Raw genomic sequence first — 23,114 nt, forward strand, 5'->3', positions numbered from 1 at the left:
TGATGATGGAGTCGATACCCATGTGCACTATCGTCCAAGGGTGGAGTCACCTATCTCGTGACTACAAAAGACTTCTTCCAAGACAACAACAACGTGAAGCATCCGAGCCCAACACCAGATGGCGATCTATGCACAAGTATGAATCTCTGCAGCACTACATGCCAAGAACAGATGCATACTGGTAAGTAGCATTTTCCTTGTGCTGTTACACCAGGGTGCTAGCATTTAGCAATGCCTCTTACAAAAAGGCAAAAGGAATTCACAAAAAATATATCCAGGTTTCTGCCTGGAAGACTATCACTGGTGGAGGATTATAGGCACAATGTGGGAAAGTTTGAATTCCTAAAATGCATGAAACTATGGCCACACAAGTGCAGAGCTCTTGGAGCATCAAGCTGTTTTCATGAACTAAATTAATGTCAATATATTGTTAACCCGCACAACAAGAAAGCTGCACTGCAACTTCCAATACACACGGTCTGGTCCTCGCTGCAAGTTTGTACCATGCTGTTGTTCTACAGGATGGCCCATAGTCTCCCTGATTATGCTGGTCCCTTCTAAAAGCTGTGTTCCATGCCCCTGCCTACCAGAACACCCACAAGTAAAATTTCTATCACATCAATCCCACCCTCGTGGATCTCCACTGGCTCCCTTGTCTGATGCGCTTCGTCTGTAAATACATCATATTAGCTCGACCACCTGGCTGTAAAACATACCTTCTCTGACACAGCTTTTCCACTGTCAGCTCAGACCTGCTTGTACTGTGACTTCCAGGGCAAGAAAAGAGAAAGCAAGCATATAAGCCTTCAGTTCCGTGGTCCACACCCACTGCACCAGTCTACCCTCTACTTGAGATTGACACCCTCAGGCCTCCCCTGCCTTCCAAGAACACGGCCACGCTCTGACATTACCTCAGTATAAATAGCAGTAATTAAATACCACTTCACCAAGAGAGCGACCTGAATTTTCCCTGTGTCCGAGTTTTCTTTAATTAGTAGATGTTCAATATTAATAATGCGTACTCTCAATGCTTTATTAGTCCCAGGAAGGGTGGAAGTGTGTGTCTTATCTTAGGTTTGAACCACTGCTTACTCTGCAAGAGATATTTTCAGTATCTCACTTGGGTAGTCAGTTAAGTGATATCCTGAAAAGATTAGATTTTATGGACACTTTACCAAAGATACCTATACAATAATATTTGTTATAAAGGCATGCGTGGTAAAGACCCAGTCGCTGTAAAGACTGTGTGATTAAGGCATAAGGCATGCGTAGTTTAGGCATGCGTGATTGTTACATACAACCCTTACGATCACTTCCCTGTTCACCCATACAGGAACCTCAGCTAGATATTCGAATGAAAGCATTACTAGTAAACAGATCTGCAAAGATGAGGCTCTTGGATCCACCCTCTCCTGGGCAATCCTCTCCAGAGGCAGCTCACTAGGCAACCAGAGGTTTCTCGCACACAACCTGTGCAAGGCCACTTTTATAGGAGAGTAGGCAATCCTTTCTCATAGTTATCGAATGCTAGAATCTTGCATTACTTCTGTTGTAACTGATGTATCTGGTTTTCTGTAAAGCACTCCATTACCTACGTGGCTGGGTCAGCCAAAAGTAAACACATAAAATAAATAAATAATACGTTTATACATTCAAAGCTTCTCTCGAAAGGCACGATTCACAAAGCATGTTTCTGAGCACAGATGCAATTTCTACTGGACATTTCAGAGTAAGTTGGTAATATATCAATGATCCTGCTGGTTCGCACAGCAGGCCGATGGTGATGGCTTACAGATGTTATTCTGCCTGCTCAGGAAACTGTTTGCGATGTCACATATGGTGGCAGATTATAAAACACCCAAAATGGAAAAACCTAAACTTTCAGCCTGGCACCAGAAGTTTAAATATGCACCCACTGAATGATTTGACCTCACTGTCTATTTGTTTATGTGAACCACAGTCACTCAAAGGTATCTTGGCCCTATATCTGTGTTTATTTCCACACGTGTTGGTAAGAGGTCCTTCTGCTTGTGTGATAAGGGTACACATTATACACTAATACACGGCAGGGCAGGACTGGAAACCCCAAACAGACCTTGTTGATTTGTCAGACCAGCCCCCAAATGATGCATAGCAAGCAAGCCTGACCTCTACAAAGTGGAGGGGTTCTCCCCGCAAGAAAATTTGGGAAAAAATGGCAAAAATGGTGCAGTCTACAACACATTATTCATGCTGTATTCAATTGTATCCATTTTTAAAACATAGTATATGATGACCTTACAGTGCACCAGAATACAACAATCTTTATTGGGGCTCTTCAATGATTCCCTCAGTATCACCCTCCAACAGTGCCTTTCATCACTTCATAGCCCCTCTCTCACATGTATTTCATTTGTTATATAGCACCTCTCGTACCAGTGTAGGGTGTTGGAGTATCGTACTTCATACACACATACAGAGACAATGAGTCATACGTGTATAAATCAGTGTATAGAATATGTTACATAAGACAAAGGGGACAACATCCTTGAATATCACCCAAACCAGCCTCTGCAAAAAACTGTTCAACATCCTGCGCCATATCTCACAAGACCGTATAAGACTTGAATTTGGGCTAAAGAATCAGACCATGGCAAGACGGGGAGTGCTGGTCAAATATTATTGGAGAATGCGAGTAGCAGAGGACGACTCCCTGGTACATTACTGCTGGCTGGAGGTCGAAAAGCAATCAAAATTGACTAATTCGGTTCATTCGTCCTTAAAAAAATCGATTGAGGCTTTAAAGTTAGAGGAAGCATGGCATACTACACCGTCATACTCTGAGTTTAAACAATTGGTCAACAAAACAGTTAACCAAATGTCCCAAGACCAGGATAAAGCCACGTTGTCCAAGAAAACAAATGCATGGACGGTGCTTCCGACATATAAAAAGCTAAAGCCCCAACCATACCTTTCGGAAAATTTTGTAAACCGAATAAAAAAGAAATTATTTCTACTGAGATTGGGAGTGTACCCAACTAAAGATTTAACTCCCAAATGGAAACGCACCTGGCTTTCAATGGACTGTCGCCTTTGCAGACAAGGTGACGAATCAGTGCTCCACCTACTTTGTATTTGTCCGGCACTATTATCCGAACGGAAAAAACTACTGCGGCCATTGTTGAAAAAAGAGCAGATAAGGACATGCAGATCCGCAGTAATAAAATGTTTAGGAGGGTCAACAGTGCAATTGGCATGCAAATCATTAAAGCTTTTAAGTCTAGCTGCAAAAGCGCTAGAAAAGAAAGACACTGAACTATATTCAGAAAATGCTTAGACATTTACTTTAAAGCAAATATAAGTACAAGAATCAGATGCCTCAAGCTAGAACAACTCCATAAGATAAAAAGGCACTAATTGTACTATTTTCCTTTGCCTTCCTTTGTTTTAATGATCAAAATGTTTTAAACAGAAAGTTTACTAACTAACTAGTGTTTATACATGAATTTTAAGTGTTTACGTGTTTTTAGCGGTTAACCCGCTCTTTGTATGATTTAAATCAAATCAAATAAAGTATTTTTACTACTGGGAAAACATGGCAAAAATGGTGCAGTCTACAACACATTATTCATGCTGTATTCAATTGTATCATTTTTTAAAGCATAGTATATGATGACCTTACAGTGCACCAGAATACAACAATCTTTATTGGGGCTCTTCAATGATTCCCTCAGTATCACCCTCCAACAGTGCCTTTCATCACTTCATATCCCTCTCTCACATGTATTTCATTTGTTATATAGCACCTCTCGTACCAGTGTAGGGTGTTGGAGTATTGTACTTCATACACACATACAGAGACAATGAGTCATACGTGTATAAATCAGTGTATAGAATATGTTACATAAGACAAAGGGGACTACAAGGTGTAGGATTCACAAGTCATCCATACTTGTAGATATTTTTTAAAGAGCACTTGGTCTGGGGAAGCACAAATTGAGGATTCAGAACTTAACACAGTGGTTAGAGTTGACTTAAGTAATAAAAATGTATTTCTACCCAAACAAACCCCTTTTAGCAAAATTAAGATGATGAAAGACAGGGGAAAAAACCATAACTTTCTAACCTAGATTACAATATTAACTTATTAACTTCAGAGTTACAATAGGATCTTTGTGACAAAAGCACAAACCCACTGAGCTTTGCACATACAATACTGTTCTGTGATCTGTCTAGTAGATCTGTAAAGTACACGCTGTTTGCAGCAGGCATATTAGCACCATACGCTACCTTAGATGAGTCAAAACTGCCACCAGACAAAACTCCGTTTTTTCTACAGCAGGTACACTAATCACCAGAGCTATCGTGGCACTTTTATTATTGCCTGAAAACTGTTGGCTATACAAAGAACTCAGCAGTTCTTTTAAAACTGCTGCACTGCTACAAAAGCGGACCCCATTCTTCCAGCCTCCCGGGGAAACACCAGATGCCCCGTACGGCTAGTCCAGCCTTGATACACGGTATGGCTTTATTGACACTGGGGTAAAAAGCAGCAGGTAATTTAGAAGACCCAACAACCTATCATAGGAACCTAGGAACCAGTTTCCACCTTCACGGTGGAAGGTGCTTTGAGTTGGGGTTGTGGCTGGGTATGGGGTGGTATGATGTTCCGTGTGTATGGTGAGAGGTCCATGATGTGGGGATCCCATTGACATTTATATTATTTTTGAAGCCAGACCACCAGGAAGTTTGATCTGAAGAGGTAGCATGACTAAAGTAAATGATGTCCCCACCAGCTGTGAGTTTTTTCCAGGGTGTGGAGATTTGCCATGGCAGCATCTAAAATGATGTCTGGCCCATGAAGAAAAACACATGGCCCTGCTCTCTGAATGGAGGGCAGAACAGCGAGAGAGTGGAATGAGCACATAGCAAATGTTGGCATTTTTCCATTACCACCCTTCTCTTAATTTATTCTATACATTTACACATATGTTAACCTATAAAGAAATCCCATAAGAATCGGGATTCGTCTGCAGCTGTCCTGTGTGACAGTCTGAAAAACCCCACACACAGCCAGTGAAAACGAACCACCTCACAGGTCCCATGAAGCAGCCAGGCCGGCGTGAAGCAACATAAGGTGTACAGTGACATTCACACAGTGTGACCCAAGCCTCGGCACCTGCGCTTTACTTTTAACATTAAAAGTAAAGCGCGGGTGCCACGATTATAGCAAAAGTAAAGAAATAGAAAAAAACATCTATTTTTTTAATTTTTGCTATAATCGCGGCACCCGCACTTCACTTTTAATGTTACAAAGTAAAGCGCGAGTGCCACGATTATTGCAAAAGTCGTTTTTTTTTCTTATACCAGACGGGCAAATTTAAATTCAGTTCCATGGAAGGCCAAGGATGTACGAAAGTGAATTGTCCGTACTATATTGCTCTATCTAATTTCTAGTGAGATTTTTAGTAATCTGAAATACCACGTCTAATTTAATAATTGTAAAAGTATACAATAGTCTCTATGGTGTCAAGGTCAAACTACAATCTGGACTTAAGCACCATCCAAAAGTCCTTTTCAAAATCTAATCTCAAATATATTAGAAACAAATTAAATATTGGTTATTTATTTTACCCAGCTGAACAGTACTAATTACATCAACACTGAATTCATATCTCAGCCAAAAAAAGCACTTTCATCTATTGCGATCATGTAGTTGCCTACAGATTTACACACCAGGAACAAGGACCACCACCCTATATTAGATGACCAAATGCATCATGCGCCAATGATGACTAGTGGGTTAAGGCACATGCTGCAGAGATCTGTGGGTATTCAGCAGATACCAACTTCAAATACAGTCACGATAACTCAAGTGGCTAACCTGTCTGCTACAGTGCATTATATGCTATCCACAGGTTACAGGTAATAAAAGCAGTGAATTCTCTAGAAAGATCCAAATGTAACCGTCAGGTCACAGGTTCCTTTTCTGGCTTGGTGGGCGATGCACATCTACAGGGCATTAAACTGAATTCCTTCAGATCTAACTCAAGCATTTTTTCGGTCTCGTGGCGTTTACCGCGTGAAAGCGAGGTCTCACCAGAGACCTATTGTCAACGGCTCAGCTTCCTAGGAGACAAGAGATGGTCACGCGCATCTTGAAGAATCGGATCGGAGCGGGCCGCGCGCGCACGCGAACGCGTTCTCTGTGGCCATCTCTTGTCTCCGTGGAAGCTCTAACACACACAGCCACACCTCCCCCTGCTTACGCATGCGCACACACAGAGACACACACGAGCGCACATGCACGCATGCACACATACAGAGACACACCACCCTCGCCGCCGCACACATACGCACGCACACACACAAGCGCACCGAGTACCCCCCCCTCCCCCCTACAACTAAGCCCCACTTACCGCCACTCTGGACTTCTGCAGCCACTGCGGGGCTCTCCCTCAGGCATGGGAGCCCCGCGTCACCACTGCTCCTCTGGCCAGGCACTCCGTGGGTGCGGGCTTCAGAAGACGGAAGTCCCGCCCCACAACAGGCTTCAGTTTCGCTCACGTCTTGTGTATCTTCTTCCCGCCGATGAGCCCCAGTGCACATTACTTTGGGTACAGGAATCACTGGCATTCGCAACACGGATTCTGACAAAGGGTGCCTGGGCATTACCAGAACATGCGGCAGCACTAGAACAGGACGTAGAATACAAGATAGGCACAGAGGAATACACCTGATCATTGTAATATTGCCATTACACTACACTTTTATAAGAAAGACATACAGCACTATTCCGCATCTGTCAGCTCGGTTTTCAAACCAGCACCCAGTCTAGATTTAGTTTTCAACTTGGTGTAGGACTCGCTGTCTAAAACATTCACCAGGTACAGCGTAAACCTAGATCACCCATCCGTAACCGAGGCTGTGATTAATAACTTGTGTGACGAACACAGAACAATTAATGCCAGTGAGCAACTCCCCGCAGCGGTCTACATACCTCAACGCTGCCATGCAGCACCGTTTTCTGTTTCAGCACTGAGACCTATGCTCAGCACTTTCAGTGAGCCTTAACGCAAAGCCTGTAGCACCTCATGCCATGTCTGCACTGGCATCCCTCACTGCTTTGTCACACCACTTCATTCTGGAGCTACAAACCCCCCTGCTGGTCCATATGTGGGTTTGTGTGTGCACCTTTATACTGGTCTGTAAAAACATCTGTCCGTAATGAGAGCCACTTACGACTCTGTCAAAGCACTTCACACTTTGCTTGCATCTTACCTTGCTATATTAGTACTGTGTACGCAGCTCTGGGCGACACAGTACCCTGCCATTTCAGTACTGATAACCACACTGGATTGCAGGTGCACTCATCTTGACTTTTACAACTACAGGCCTCAAAGTCAGTGCCTAATACCTTAGGTTATGGATTCGGTCTGTGAGGAATGCACTTGACCCCAGAGCGTCATTTGTATTGCAACATGGTATGCTGTTATCTTTTTCTACCAGTTCTTATCTCTGCACCCCCTTCTCTCTCCTCTTTCGCTGCTGCCCTGTCTCGTCGTCTCTCTACTTTCTCTTTCCCACCGACCGAAAAGAAAATGCTAAACTGCCCTCCAATCCTTGTCCTAGGACATATTTTCCAACAGTTTGCTTATTCTTCATACCTGTCAAACAGCGGCATGGGGAGGGTGTGGGAGCACGGGTTTGTGTTGTACTGTACAAGTAGCCAAACTCCGCCCACCACAGCAACGAGAGGTCTAGGCACACAGCCCAGGTTATGCTCTGTCAAGCTCGCCCTTCTTTATTCAGAGTGCAGATTGTGTGACTGCCTGAAGAGTGACTAAAGCTGTGCAGACAGGCCTTTCCCGTGCTGCGTGGCACCGACTCCCACCTGCTGAAACTGAAGCCAAGTCTAACATGTGATCCGTGTCTCGGTTGCAAATTGACTCGCTATCCAAGGCCGGGAGCCTCGAAAATGCTCTTGCCGTGTAAATAGGCCGCGCTACTGTTAGTAGGTCAGAGTAATTTACTAACCCTACAAAAACGTGTCATTACAGTGAAGACCGGTGGGATCACAGGTCTGCCAATGCGGCGCACCGTAATCCTGCCCTGCAGAGCTCACTCCTGTGTCCGCACTGGGCAGGGGGGCAGACACGCATGCTTTGTCAGTGTACTTTATTTCATAGCTGCAATACCCCAGCCATTCTAGCACTGATTTCCCTGCCTTTGTGCCAATATATACTCTATTTGTTTTAATGGCTTTTGCTTTTTTGTGTTTTAACAGTGCACCTTTGAAGATTTGAGTGGCTCAGTCTTGTTGTCATGGGTTGCACACAGAGACACACACACACACGAGTGCACATACACGCACGCACACATACAGAGACACCCCCCGCCGCCGCACACACACACGAGCGCACAGAGACCCCCCCAGCCGCCCACTCCAACTAAGCCCCACTCACCGCATCGGCGCCACTCCTCCCGGCCCAGGTGGGGCATCGGATTTCGACCCACCAGCCACCTCGCCTTGTTCCCGGCGCCCCACCAGCGTTAGTCCGGCTTCTTCCGTGAAGACTAATGGTCACACTGGCATTTCCTACCCAGGGGAGGGGCATCACGGGGGCGATACGGGCACCATGAGCGTCTTGCTGCTGGCTGAGCCTTGAGGGAGCCCACCCTTCCCGGACCACTGAGCCCAAGCCCTGCCTCGCGCCGCTGCAGTGGGAGGGCAGGACAGTGCAATACGATCCCACTACGCGCAGGAACGTATGAGCCTCCGTGACGTACGACGCGGTCATCATCTGAAGGGAAAAAAGCACTTGCATGCTGGTATTTTTAGTCTCCCTATTTGTCCAAAGTACTTCAAGACCCACGAACACTTTGTGCAAGCAAACGAAGAATACTGGTAGAATGGTAATGTATCCTCTCCTATAATATTTAGGGAACTTATTTGCCTCTCTTTCGAGTTTCAAGGGAGGCTCAGAAATACAGGCACTTTCAGGAGGCGTCAGCCCTGTGCGTGAGGTGCATCATCAGAGCTGTGTGAATAATAACAGCTGTGAGCCTGAGCCTGAGGTGCATCATCAGAGCTGTGTGAATAATAACTACCTCAGCCCCGTGCGTGAGGTACATCATCAGAGCTGTGTGAATAATAACAGCTTTGAGCCCGTGCGTGAGGTGCATCATCAGAGCTGTGTGAATAATAACAGCTGTGAGCCCTAGCCTGAGGTGCATCATCAGAGCTGTGTGAATAATAACTGTGTCAGCCCCGTGCGTGTGGTGCATCATCAGAGCTGTGTGAATAATAACAGCTGTGAGCCAGTGCCTGAGGTGCATCATCAGAGCTGTGTGAATAATAACTGCGTCAGCCCCGTGCGTGAGGTGCATCATCAGAGCTGTGTGAATAATAACAGCTGTGAGCCCGTGCCTGAGGTGCATCATCAGAGCTGTGTGAAAAATAACTGCATCAGCCCCGTGCGTGAGGTGCATCATCAGAGCTTTGTGAATAATAACGACTGTGAGCCCGTGCGTGAGGTGCATCATCAGAGCTGTGTGAATAATAACAGCTGTGAGCCCCGTGCCTGAAGTGCATCATCAGAGCTGTGTGAATAATAACTGTGTCAGCCCCGTGCCTGAGGTGTATCATCAGAGCTGTGTGAATAATAACAGCTGTGAGCCCTGTGCTGAGGTGCATCACCAGAGCTGTGTGAATAATAACTGCGTCAGCCATGTGCCTGAGGTGCATCATAAGAGCTGTGTGAATAATAACAGCTGTGAGCCCCGTGCCTGAGGTGCATCATCAGGGCTGTGTGAATAATAACTGCCGGCAGCCCGGTGCTGAGGTGCATCATCAGAGCTGTGTGAATAATAACTGCGTCAGCCCCGTGCGTGAGGTGCATCATCAGAGCTGTGTGAATAATAACAGCTGTGAGCCCGTGTGTGAGGTGCATCATCAGAGCTGTGTGAATAATAACTGCGTCAGCCCCGTGAGTGAGGTGCATCATCAGAGCTGTGTGAATAATAACATCTGTGAGCCTTTGCGTGAGGTGCATCATCAGAGCTGTGTGAATAATAACAGCTGTGAGCCCCGTGCCTGAGGTGCATCATTAGAGCTGTGTGAATAACTGCGTCAGCCCCGTGCTGAGGTGCATCATCAGAGCTGTGTGAATAATAACTGCGTCAGCCCCGTGCTGAGGTGCATCATCAGAGCTGTGTGAATAATAACAGCTGTGAGCCTGTGCCTGAGGTGCATTATCAGAGCTGTGTGAATAATAACTGCATCAGCCCCGTGCGTGAGGTGCATCATCAGAGCTGTGTGAATAATAACAGCTGTGAGCCCGTGCCTGAGGTGCATCATCAGAGCTGTGTGAATAATAACTGCGTCAGCCCTGTGCGTGAGGTGCATCATCAGAGCTGTGTGAATAATTACAGCTGTGAGCAACAGCATACTCTTGCACACACTCTCACTGCTCACCAATTCAAAGTTTGCTAAAAAATGTATGCAATGCATTGTCATACACATTGCCAATAACTCAAACTTTAATGCTGCGAGACCTATTGCATTGTAAATGCTTGTTTCTCTTGAGTGCGAAAAAACAAGCATAGAACTGGGTAGTGATTTACAGCCATTATAAAATGCCAAGAAACAATTACGATTGTGCTGTGTACTCAATACATATGGTTAAAACTAGACTTATTCACTCAAACTTACAATGCCTTACACATAGTTCGCTTTCCGTAGACATTTTTATAGCCTGTACTTTATATAATATGCAGAAAATGTTCTGCAATCAGGGGCGGCCTTAGGCATGTGCAAGCTGCGCACCTGCACAGGGCCGCCAAACCCCAGGGGCCGCAACGCCAATATATATCCTTAATATAATAATCCTCTGAGGATGGATACATATTTGCGTGGCGGCCCCTGGCAGGGATTTGGCGGCCTCAGGTTCTGTTCCACTCCCAAACACCCTGACCCCCCCTCTTCACTGGCCTCCACTCCTGCGTTCCTCCGGGGGGCCTACCTACGCTCCCTTCCCAAGGCCGCCATGAGCCTAGAGCCGTCCCTGTGGCAATTTCTGCTATCATTCTGCTTACGGTTTGTTCACTAGTGTGGAGAATAGTATGCCTATTCAGAGAGCTAGGGAACATACAGCCTTTATTGAATCAAATAGTTATCTGGAACTTTGCATTCAAAGATAAGCAATTGCAAAGCCAATAGGTTTTCCTTTAATGAATTAATGCAGGCAAACAAAGGCATGCAGAAATGTGCAGGTAAAATTTGTACAACTCCCTCTTTCTGTGTCCTAATAAGCTTGCAGTACAGCATGGCGGGGGGGGGTTGAGAGGGGTATATTTGCTGGTACATATAGCATGCTGTCATATTCAATTTTCATATTAGATACCACACAGTGAACCTCACAGTCATCTCGGAACTCCCACCCCACAAAAATATTCACACACCCCTCTCTTTAGTTAAGCGGACTAATTACTTGACAATTGTGCCTGAGACTCCTAGTTCTTGTGTGAACTAAAACATATTGACACGTTGCTCAAGTAATGACTTAAAGGGAGCTGACCCACCATCCCCTCTGTGCATATTTCTGGTATTGACGACCTGAGCTCCTGCATAAGAAACCTACGTATGGCCAGACCTAAACAAGCATTGGCATAGCCAATAGATCTCGCCTTTGGGACCTTATAAGTGTTTACTATCCAGCACAATATCCTTGGTGCAAAACATTAAGTGTTGCATAGCCAATAGGTTTCGCCTTTGGGACCTTATAAGTGTTTAGCCATGCAACAGTTAGTGTTGTTCCACTAAGGATATTATGTTGCATAACTAAATACTTATTAGGTTCCAAAAGTGAGACCGATTGGCTATGCCAATGCTTGTTATCAGAGAGATTCGTTTTTGGCAACCTCAGAAAACGACAACCCTGATTCCTCAGACTCGTGGAAACAATGTACTACATTTCACTCAGTCACTAGTGCTTGCTCATTTGGTCTCATATAGTTACACAGAAGAAACAATCGAGCGTGGTTACAATAAAAATGTATTGCACAGTTGTTCTTCTATTGTAAAAATATATGTGCTGCGACAACTGTTAAACAGTAGCAGAGATATATGATCAACAATACAGTGAATAAAAAGGAACCGCACAGTTGCCCCAGTATTGGAACTTTCATAGATTCCCATGCTTTGTATCATTCCCCGTCGTCGGAATGGGAGCCTCGGTAAATAGTAAAAAACTATAGTAGTAAGCACAAAGTGAAAAAATAGGCCTAGGCCTCATCTCATTTTGTAGCTTATCCACCTCTTTGTGTAAAAGAGACCAAATTTCTGCAGCAGCCAATCAGAGCAGCCTCACCCCATAGAACCTTCCTGAGAGAAGCTCAGAGCCTCAGATTTTCTACCGCACGTTGTGCAAGGGAGTCTCCATTGAGCTCTGCTCAGTTTTCTTCAGTTTTTTCTTCAACTACTTGGATTTTTTCTCAACATGTCGGAGAGGAAAGCCCTTTTTAGAGCCTGTGCCACCTGCTCTAAGAAGAGGTTGTTTGTCGAGGACAAACATGAGGATTGTATCTACTGTTTGTATCCGGACCATAAACCGACAGACTGTCCGATTTGCAGATCCTTCTCAGCCAAGACCCAGAGGGACAGAGAAGGACGTCTCCTCACATGGCTTCAGAAGGTGAAAGACCGGAAGGACATTATCTCTTCGGACAGTGAGGGCTCCTCGTCTATGGTGTCATCCAGAAGGTCTCAAAAGAGGGGTAGGTCCCCCCTTTCTGCTTCAGACGAGTCCCGACACAAGGCCTTACCAGGGACCTCTGATAGGTCTGACAGGCCGGCTGCCCAGAAATCTCCTCACCGAGGTGAAAAGGAGAGGCAGGGTAAGCCTGAGGAACTTCTGACATCAAAAAAGGTGAGAAAGGCTTCTACAGTCTCTTCGCCTTCCTCAGAGAAGGATCGTGGGGTCAAAAAGCCTTCAACCCCGATTCAAGAGGCGGCTTCAGACAAGAAGCATAAACCGTCGACGACTAAACTCCCAGGTACGTCGTCTACGAGTGTTAAAAAGGACAACTCTACCAAAGTTGCCTCGTCGACGGGCTCGTCGACGATGGCTGCGTCGACGCCTACACCGTCGACTGCTTTCAAGGCTCCGGAATCCTGCTCGTCGTCGACGAGGGTGACCACCTCCACGTCGACGACAATGTCTGCAAAGCTGCCGTCGACGGCGGTGTCGTCGACGAGGACGACTTCGACGACGACGATGTCGACGACGCCGGTTGCCATGTTGATGACGACGAGCTCGTCGACGGTCCCGTCGACGATTCCACCATCGTCGACGATGAGCTTCACCTCGTCGACGACACTATCCTCGTCGACGAAGACAGTTTCTATGTCTACACTTCCACTGTCGACACTGACACAGAAGACCTCCCCGTCGACGACGGCCTCGTCGACGAGGGCCTCGTCGACGACGACCTCGTCGACGATGGAATTAGCGGGAAAACATGTTTTTTCGCTGAAAAGGAAGCATATCACGCCAGAGATGACGTCTCCTCGCCAGGTTCAGAAGCTACCACCAACACTACTATTGGAGGATGACTCTGAGGAAGAGACTTTCAGTGAATTTGGGCAGGCCTATAGCCCTTCTGACCTCCAGGTTAAGGTGCAGGAGTTTAGCTCTGAGGAGGAGCAGATGGAACGACAGCACTATGCTCCAGAGCATTATTATGAGGAGGAATGTACTGCTACCAGGCAGGTGCCTCCACAACAACCGATGCGTCAGTTACCCGAGGGTATGGTGGCAATACCATCCGCTTTAGTGACGGATTTACAACTTATGTTGCGGGATTACAAGCAACGTTTCCCGACACCTCCGGAAGCCCAACAAGTGCGCACCACGACACCTCCGCCTCAGACATTGCGTCCTGTGGCAGACCATTCTTTACCCTCAAGAGAGCGTGCCGCTGCGCTGGAAGTGCGCCCTCAAGAGGTAGTGCAGGTGCAGGACACTGATGATGATGATGATGCTGCGTCTTCAGATGCAGACCAGCAAGCGGATCCTGATCAGGATCAACAGACGCCATGGAATACTACTGACCCTATGGATCCGGACAACACCGACCCGGATAATATTACTTCGCCTCCAGCGGATGTTGGAGGGTTTCACAACTTAATGGACAGGGCATCCAAAAGATTTGGTCTCCCAGTGACCACAGTGCAATCGGATTGCTTTTTGTATGACTTTAAAGAACCATTCAGGAAGTCAGTGAGGTCCATTCCAATCATCGAGCATGTCTGGTCTGAGGGCTTGAAGGCTATGCATAATCCGGCTACAGTCCTCCCGGTACTTCCGAGACTAGAAAAGAAGTATAAGGCACCGGATGGCAGTCCAGCATGTTTACTTGGCCAACCGAAACCGGATTCGGTCATTTCGCAGGCTGCCCAGAGCAAGTCCAAGAATCCTTCTGCGCCAATGACTACGCCGCCAGATAAGGAGGGCAGGCGCCTAGACAATGTGGGCAAGAGGTTTTCAGCTATGGCCAGTCTCCTGGTTAGGGCAGCCAATGCGTTAGCGATTCTGGGACGCTATGATCGACAAATGTGGTGCGATCTGGCCCCATTTGTTGACGAACTGCAGGATTCGTCTAAGGAAGATGTGAAGAAGATTTTGCTCGAAGGGGAGCGGGCCTCTTCGGAAGTCATTGATGTGGCAATGGATATTGCAACCACCGCATTCCGTGCACTAGCTGGCTCGGCGGTTCTGCGACGCCAAGGGTGGTTAAAGGCCACATGGTTCAGGCAGGAGGTACAGAATAAGATCTTGGATCTGCCATATGACGGTGAGATGCTATTTGGCAAGCACGTCGATGAGGCCCTGCAGGGAATCAAAAAGGACACGGATACAGCTAAGTCCTTGGGTACATTGCAGTATCGTAAGGTGCCCTTCAGAGGAGCTAGAGGAAGAGGCTTTTCGTCTTACCGTGGAGGTAATCAAAATCGCTACTCCTCTGGATCTCAGTCCAGCCAGTCGTATAAACCACAATACACTCAAAGGGGCTCTTTCTCTCGCCAGCAGCCTAGAGGACGCCAGGGGCAGCAAAGGAGAGACAACACCAGGAAACAATAGCGGCCAGGTGGCTCTTTCCACTGTTCCTGTTCCCTCATTCACATCTGTGGGGGGCAGGATTTCCCATTGCCTACACAACTGGATAATTATTACATCGGATCAGTGGGTCCTCCAGATTGTCAGAGAAGGACACACATTGGAGTTTCAAGACCTTCCTCCAACAAGAGCGCCGGATGCCTTCCTTCCGAAACATCTCAGGCTCCTTCATCTCGAAGCCCACCATCTTTTCACCAAGGGGGCAGTAGAGCCTGTACCCCTTTCGCAAAAGGGAAAGGGGTTCTATTCCAGGTTCTTCCTGGTTCGGAAGACAAAGAACAAGTGGCGTCCGATTTTAGATCTACGGCAGCTCAACACTTATCTCGTGAAGTTGTCCTTCAGGATGGTCACTCTTCAGGACATCCTTCGTCTGCTCAATCCGGGGGATTATATGGCGACCCTCGATTTGGAGGACGCCTACTTCCACGTTCCTATCCATCCAGCTCACAGGCAATATCTGCGCTTTACAGTGGGCAAGAGTCACTTTCAATTCAAGGTACTGCCATTTGGTCTCCGGTCCGCCCCACGGATCTTCACAAAGGTTCTAGCTCCGGTGGCAGCTTTTCTCAGAAAACAAGCTATTCAGGTGTTTCCATACCTGGACGATTGGCTGCTGAAAGCTCCATCTGTTCAAGAAGCGTCCAGTGCAGTCCGGACGTGCAAGGATCTGTTCGGGCGGCTAGGTCTTCGCCTCAACAAGGAGAAATCGGTTTTATACCCATCCAGGTCAACAAGGTTCCTGGGTGCCATCCTGAACACGGACAGTTGCTTAGCCCTTCCATCGGAGGAGCGCCAGACCAAACTAATGTGTTCAGCTCGTCTTCTCCAATCTCGAAAGACACTGACAGTTCGCAAGTACAAATCACTTCTCGGATCGATTTCATCTTGCATTCCTTTAGTTCCGCACTGCAGGCTCAGGATGCGTCCACTACAAGAGCAACTGGACAGACAGTGGCGGCAGGTCACAGGATCCTTCGACGACAAGGTTGTCGTTACCAAAGAAATGAGAAAAGCAGGCGGCTGGTGGCTGGAAAAAGACAATCTTTCCAAGGGTTTATCGTTCCTCATTCCTCCATCTCCCCTGATTGTAACAACGGATGCTTCCATGGAAGGATGGGGAGCGGTCCTCCAGGAGCTGAAGGTCAGCGGTCACTGGAGTCCAGTGCAACGCAAGTTCCATATCAACCTCCTGGAACTTCTCGCGATCCGCTTGGCTCTTCAAGCTTTTCTTCCGAGGATTCAAAACAGGACAGTGCTGGTTCGTACGGACAACACTACAGCCATGCACTACATAAACAAACAGGGTGGCACAAGATCCTCCACCCTCTCCAAGGAAGCCCAAACGATATGGAATTGGTTGATACAGAACAACGTCGCCCTTTCAGCGGAACATCTAGCGGGGACGCTCAATGTCAAGGCGGACGCTTTGAGCCGTCAGAGGACAGTCTCTCACGAGTGGGAGCTGGATCAGACCGTTCTGGAGGATCTCTTTGCTCGATGGGGGACACCATCAATCGACCTGTTTGCGACTCCCCAGAACGCCAAATGCCTGTCCTTCGCAAGCAGGGTTCACCATCGGGAATCCTTGGGGAATGCGCTTTTGATTGCCTGGTCAGGCGCCTTTGTTTACGCTTTTCCTCCCATTCCACTGATTCCGAAGTTGGTCAGCAAACTCAAGGTGGAACCGTGCAGGATGATTTTGATCGCTCCAGCATGGCCCAGACAAGTTTGGTACTCGGAGCTTCTTCTCCTCTCCCAGGACCAGCCAGTTCTCCTACAGCCTATTCCAACTTTGCTAACAATGTCTCACGGTCAGGTTCTACATCCGGACTTGAAGTCCCTGCGATTGACAGCGTGGCTCCTGAGTTCAGAGAGTTCCAGGGATTAGATCTCTCAAGTGAATGTAGAGACATTCTAGCTCAGGCTCGGGCCCCTAGTACCAACAAGACCTATCGAGCCAAATGGAAGAGATTCTGTGTTTGGTGCCAGAAGGAAGGTTTACACCCGTATACTTCTTCTCCACACAAGCTCTTGCCTTACCTCCTTTCTCTGGCAAAATCGGGATTGGCTCCATCGTCGATAAAAGTCCATCTGGCAGCCATCTCTAGATTCAGACGTTCATCTTCAGGGCCTTCCCTATGGTCGGCTAGGATTGTCAAACAGTTCCTGAAAGGTTTGTTCAGGGTTTTTCCTCCAGTTCGGCCACCTCCTCCAACCTGGCACTTGAATCTGGTTCTGTCATCCCTCATGAAAGCCCCTTTTGAACCTGTGCATAAGTCTGACCTTAAGTTTCTTTCCTGGAAAGTGGCTCTTCTCTTGGCCCTGACATCGGCTCGTAGAGTAAGCGAGATACAGGCTTTCACGATTGAGGAACCTTTTCTCCAGTTTAAGAATAATGTGCTGATTCTACGAACAAATCCTAAATTTATCCCGAAAGTTCCTTCGGAATTCCACCTAAATGAACCCGTGGTCTTGAAACCATTTTTTCCAAAACCTTCTTCACCTGCGGAAAGAACTCTGCACTCTCTGGACATTCACAGATGCCTGAAATTCTATCTGGAGCGAACGAAGCAGTTCAGGAAATCTTCACAGCTCTTTGTCTCCTTCAGTGCTCCACGCAAGGGTTGTGCTGTTTCGAAGGCTTGTATTTCCCGTTGGATTTCCAGTGCTATACAATTTTGTCACCAGGCGGCTGGGAAACCTCTGCAGCGAGCAGTTCGTGCTCACTCTACCAAATCCATGGCTTCATCTGCGGCGTTATTCGCAGGAGTCCCTATCAAGGACATTTGCAGGGCGGCTACGTGGAGCAGTGTCCACACCTTCACCCGCCACTATTGTCTGGATTCTTCTGTGAGGGAGGATGCAGCAGTGGGCCAAGCAGTCCTGAGGAACCTTTTCCAATAAGTCGGTGAGCTTTCCTTTCTATCCCGCCTTCCTTGGCATATTTTGTATACTGCATTATTGTCATATTTCATGATCCTATGTGTTATGCTGTTTTTACAGAGATGTGTCACATTTTCAGGTTTAGGTATGACAAAATATGTTTTTCTTTACTGCTAGTTACTCTGATACAAAGCATGGGAATCTATGAAAGTTCCAATACTGGGGCAAGAAAACAAGTTACTTACCTGTAACTTTGGTTCCCCAGTATTGGTAACTTTCATAGATTCCCATGCGCCCACCCGCCTCCCCTGGGAAAGCTCACTCTTCTGATCTTGGTGGATAGCTGTATACAACGGCTACGAAAATCTGAGGCTCTGAGCTTCTCTCAGGAAGGTTCTATGGGGTGAGGCTGCTCTGATTGGCTGCTGCAGAAATTTGGTCTCTTTTACACAAAGAGGTGGATAAGCTACAAAATGAGATGAGGCCTAGGCCTATTTTTTCACTTTGTGCTTACTACTATAGTTTTTTACTATTTACCGATGCTCCCATTCCGACGACGGGGAATGATACAAAGCATGGGAATCTATGAAAGTTACCAATACTGGGGAACCAAAGTTACAGGTAAGTAACTTGTTTTCTTCTACCACTTTGCAATAGCCATGAACATATACATGAATATAAAATGCATTTATGAAATAAAGGGCATACTCCTACGGTGCCTGTCTAGATGTACCTAAGTGTACCAGCATGTGAGTAGGTGCGAAAGAAGCCTGAATCCTGCTAGGATTTAGTCAAACCCCATTACCTGAATAGTGACAGTGTTGGACCTCGTCCTGGTGTTGAGTTGGTCAGCCCACAAGGGATGATTAGACCACTGTCAGCTGGAGCGACTGCATGCAGGAGCCTCAGTGTCTCTGGTCAGTGTGTCAGCCTGGAAGTCTCGGTTCTCTCCAACTACTGATAGCAAGAGGTGCTGTATTTATACAGAAAAGTATATAGAGTCTCTTTGTCCCTTGTTCTTGTGTTAGCCATTGTTGGGTATGAGGATGACGTATGAGATGAACCTCGTGCGTAGATAGTAGGAAGGTGGTGTGTAACCCCTGCCTGGTTTCCAAGTAGCCTCATGAATTATTCATTTGTGCAGTGTCAGTCTAAGGATGAAATCATAGAACACTGTTTTTCGGGAAAACCCTCATTCTGCACACAAGCCTACAAGTAGATAAAAGGTTCAGTCCATAAAAGGTATTCAATCCTTAGAAGGTATTTTGTCCTTAAACGGCTTGTTAGTGTGTAATGTAGGGGAAGGTGATAGGTGAAAAAGTATGATGTTCCCTGGACCTATATTAGGGTACCTATATGAAACATAACACAGTGAAGGTGTAAGCAACAATAATATTATTGCAAAAACTCTACAAATAATCTGAGGGTGATATTGAACGAGAGTGGATTTTTAGGTTTCAGTTTTAAGAATCAGGATATCTTAACAAACGCCACCTCTATGGCCACCCAGAGAATTTTGCTCCAATCCTTCTTTAACTAGTGCAGATCCAACCACCAGATGACCTAAGCATGCAAAGCTTGTAAATGGATCACAGATGCAAGCTGCAACCCCGAGTTACAGGTAAATAACTCAGGGACGGATGTACGAAATTTCTATTCACAAAAAGTGATTGCACAGCGTGCACGGCCTTTTTTCAAATGGAAAGGAATTTTGCAAACCAACCTATGTACTAAAACGTTGTTTGCTAACCAACCTATGTACTAATACGTCGGTTCACAAAATTCCAAATTGTAATGGGCCACAATCCAACCTACCTCATCAGTATTTATGAGGTAAGCTGTAATATGTGTCTCAATACAATTGGATACCATCAGAAGGATGAGGGTCGCTGGGGGTCAGCAGACCACCATGTCTGTTATAGCATTTGAAATAAAATCTGCACTCAAAAGAAAATAATTTTTGTGTGATTAGTTCTAAGTTGGCAGTTGTCCCGTTGACCACTGCTGGCTCCACTATGAACTTTTTTTAAACATTTACAAAGGGGAACGGGTGGCAACAGGATCCCATCCTATTTGTGAATGGGTTAATACTTTCTTTGAGATGTCAGTAAAATTTCAGGTTTTGCAAAACATTGGTACAGAATTGCTATTTGAAACAGATTCCATAAACTCTCCCCTCCCAACTAACTATTCATTATGGGTTTCTGAACCCATTTCTGATTCGGCGATGGTTACTGAATTGAAAAACGGATTTAGTACAGAAAAAAGGCATTTTGAATTTGCAAACCCTGTGATATTGCGAATCGTAAGCTTTTGAACCGCAAAATTGCTTAGTACATCAGGCCCTTTCATTTTCACAAGCTGTGTTTATTTTTCTCCCCAATCTTAAATGCCTTTTTCTCTACTGCTACATTACCTATGTATTCACAGTATTGCTAATGCACTGACGTCTTTGAATTCTTTGTGACTTCTTTATTTCCTTCCGCAGGCTCCTGTGCTGCAGTATCTGTATTATTTGGCTCAGATCGGAATTGCCATGTCCCCACTTAGTAACAACAGCCTTTTCCTGAGCTATCATCGCAACCCGCTCCCTGACTTTTTAGCTCGAGGTCTAATGGTCTCCCTCTCCACTGATGACCCCCTGCAGTTTCACTTCACCAAAGTGAGTTCAATCCACATTTCCTGGCACTATCAGATTTAAATAAATCAGCATATTCTTAAATATGGTTAATTTTTTGCCCACAGGGACAACTTCAGCCCCTAAGTCTAGTGCTCAACTCTGAGAACCTCTTTGCCTTTAACTGTTGTCTGTTTCTGGATCTGGTTGCCTTTTTATTCTCTAACTATTGTTTGTGACTGGCCCCACAAACCCTTTCAGTGACTGACTATTATCTATTGAGCACACAAATCTTTTGTGCCGGAGGGTTATCTGTAACTGGGCTATGAATCCCATGTATAGGTGACTATTTTCTGTTATTTGATTTCAGTGGCGGCTGTTCCCGGGCGAGTAGTAGTGCGACAGCGAAGGAGGCGGTTAAAAAAATGATCACTTACCCCCCTGCCGGCCAGCTGGCTTACCGGCCTCCGACTCTCCTCCATCTTCTTCCTTCTGTGTGAACAGGAAGCCGGAAGCACCCAGGCTTTCCTAAGCCAATTACAACGCTGCAGTGCAGCATTGTGATTGATCTGAGCACTGTGGTTCAGCGCTCAGACATGGACTGGAAGCCTGGGCATGTTCTCCACCCAGGATTTACAATACACCCAGTGGAGAACATGCAAAGTGTGCATGACTGTTTGGCCGGCCCAAGATGGCTGGCCAAACAGTCATGCGCACTTAAAGAGTGCCACCACTCCTCCCCCTGCTCTGCCCAGCACAACTGCCTCGGCACGGAAAAATAAAATGGTAATAATATTGCGTTATTATCATTTTATTTTTCATTTTTTGCAATGCTGAAAAGCAGTGGGGTGACGCTGCTCCGCCTTAGTGGAGAAGCCACGCATGTGTGATTTGTGATCCTCTGCATGATTCCTCAAGATCTGTGACTGGACGGGTGGTATCGTCTCTATGCGACTGGACCCAGACATTTTTTCTGTGCCTGTAACTGTTGTGTATGACTTCACCTGAAAACTTACATTAATAACTGAATTCGAAAATCTTCAGTCTAGGATGCCTGTCTCTGTCAGAACCAAGAATCCTTTGTCAGGGTTACTACTGTCCATGACTGGACCTAGAATCTCCTAGACGGTGACTATTGCCTTTCAGTGGACATAAAATCTTGTTTGATTGAATATTTTCTGTGACTAGTCCGTGAAATATTTTATGTGTCAGTAACTGTTGACTGTGACAGGACCCAGAAACGCTCTGAATGAATGAGAAATATTTATTATTGAATACGAAAACCATTAGTGTGCGAGGGAGGCTTATCCTTTTGAGTTCCGAGTTTTGTATTGCTTTTCAAAAGAATGGGCTTGGCATCCTCTGTGTATTTGACTTTTGCGAAAAAGAGAGGGTGGTGTAGTATTCTCTTGTGCATTTCAGGTGAAGGAAGATCTCCGGAGAGAAAGGGAAGGTCAGACTCGGTCAGTTTTGTTGTAAGGCTCCATTGGACATGATGCTGAATTGGGAGATGTTTTTTAATAAGAATCATTTTAAAGTATGAGAGTTTGCTTCTGGGTCCAAGAAGGGTGGACTGATAGGGTGAGCGAAGCAGCATCTGGGTGAGATTGATGAGAAATTGATTTGAATGTGTTCTATGGTGGCGCAGGGCGAGAGTGTGGTAGGTGGTTTTGTTGTGCTTTGCTGTACTTTAATACACATGTGTTTCTCCCATTTCCCACAGGAACCTCTAATGGAGGAATACAGCATTGCCACACAAGTCTGGAAGCTCAGCTCCTGTGACATGTGTGAACTGGCTCGAAACAGTGTGCTGATGAGTGGCTTCTCCCACCAGGTAGCTCTACCCTTCAACCGGAGCTTTCTTCAATTCCCCCACCCTGCAGTCTCAAATCGCTGAAAGCGACATATGCTTCAACTCCATAGAGAGTTAAAGAGCAAGGCACCGTAAATTCACATTGTGTTATCTTGTAGTACAAATAGATTTGCGGATTCACTTGAATTGTGCGAAATAATTTGTACTCTTTGTGGATAAACAAGGTTCCAGGATGTGAACCGAGATGCGTAGAAACAGCCAGTCCTTCATCTCCGTAGCAATTACAGTGAAATGTACTCATCATAAGAAGTTAAGAGAACCAAGCCAGAGAGTCTGAGAACCATGAGCCTGAGGTGTTGGGAATTCTCAGTCTAGGCTGTTAACAGCCTATCAATGGCTTTGACTCCTATGTATTACTAAGGTCAAGGTGCAGAGACTATGGAGTGCAGAGTGTTGGGGTTGCTGAGCCAGGACGTTAGAGTTAAAGGTGTTGGGATGCTGAGATCAAAGTGTTAGAAATCCTTAGCCAAAGGTGCCATGACTTCATGGTGTTGGCATAATAATCCACAAGGTTGTCCTTTGTGTCTGTTCCTTCTCGAGCCCTGTGGGTTTCTCTTGGGGTCCGTGTGGGGTCGGGTATCAT

General features: G+C 46.2%; 1 protein-coding gene across 7 annotated transcripts in view; it reads left to right on the forward strand.

The window, feature by feature from the left end:
• AMPD2 (adenosine monophosphate deaminase 2) overlaps positions 1 to 23,114 on the forward strand; it is a 664,925-nt gene that overhangs the window by 639,216 nt on the left and 2,595 nt on the right. For all 7 annotated transcript variants that reach the window (XM_086923574.1, XM_086923576.1, XM_086923572.1 and 4 more), the window contains 2 exons: positions 20,530 to 20,703; positions 22,382 to 22,492. In XM_086923574.1, the coding sequence (XP_086779700.1) occupies positions 20,530 to 20,703; positions 22,382 to 22,492 (285 nt within the window). The remainder of the gene's footprint in view (positions 1 to 20,529; positions 20,704 to 22,381; positions 22,493 to 23,114) is intronic.

Source organism: Lissotriton vulgaris, chromosome 5, assembly GCF_964263255.1.
Source record: "Lissotriton vulgaris chromosome 5, aLisVul1.2, whole genome shotgun sequence".
Classification (NCBI taxonomy): Eukaryota; Metazoa; Chordata; class Amphibia; order Caudata; family Salamandridae; genus Lissotriton; species Lissotriton vulgaris.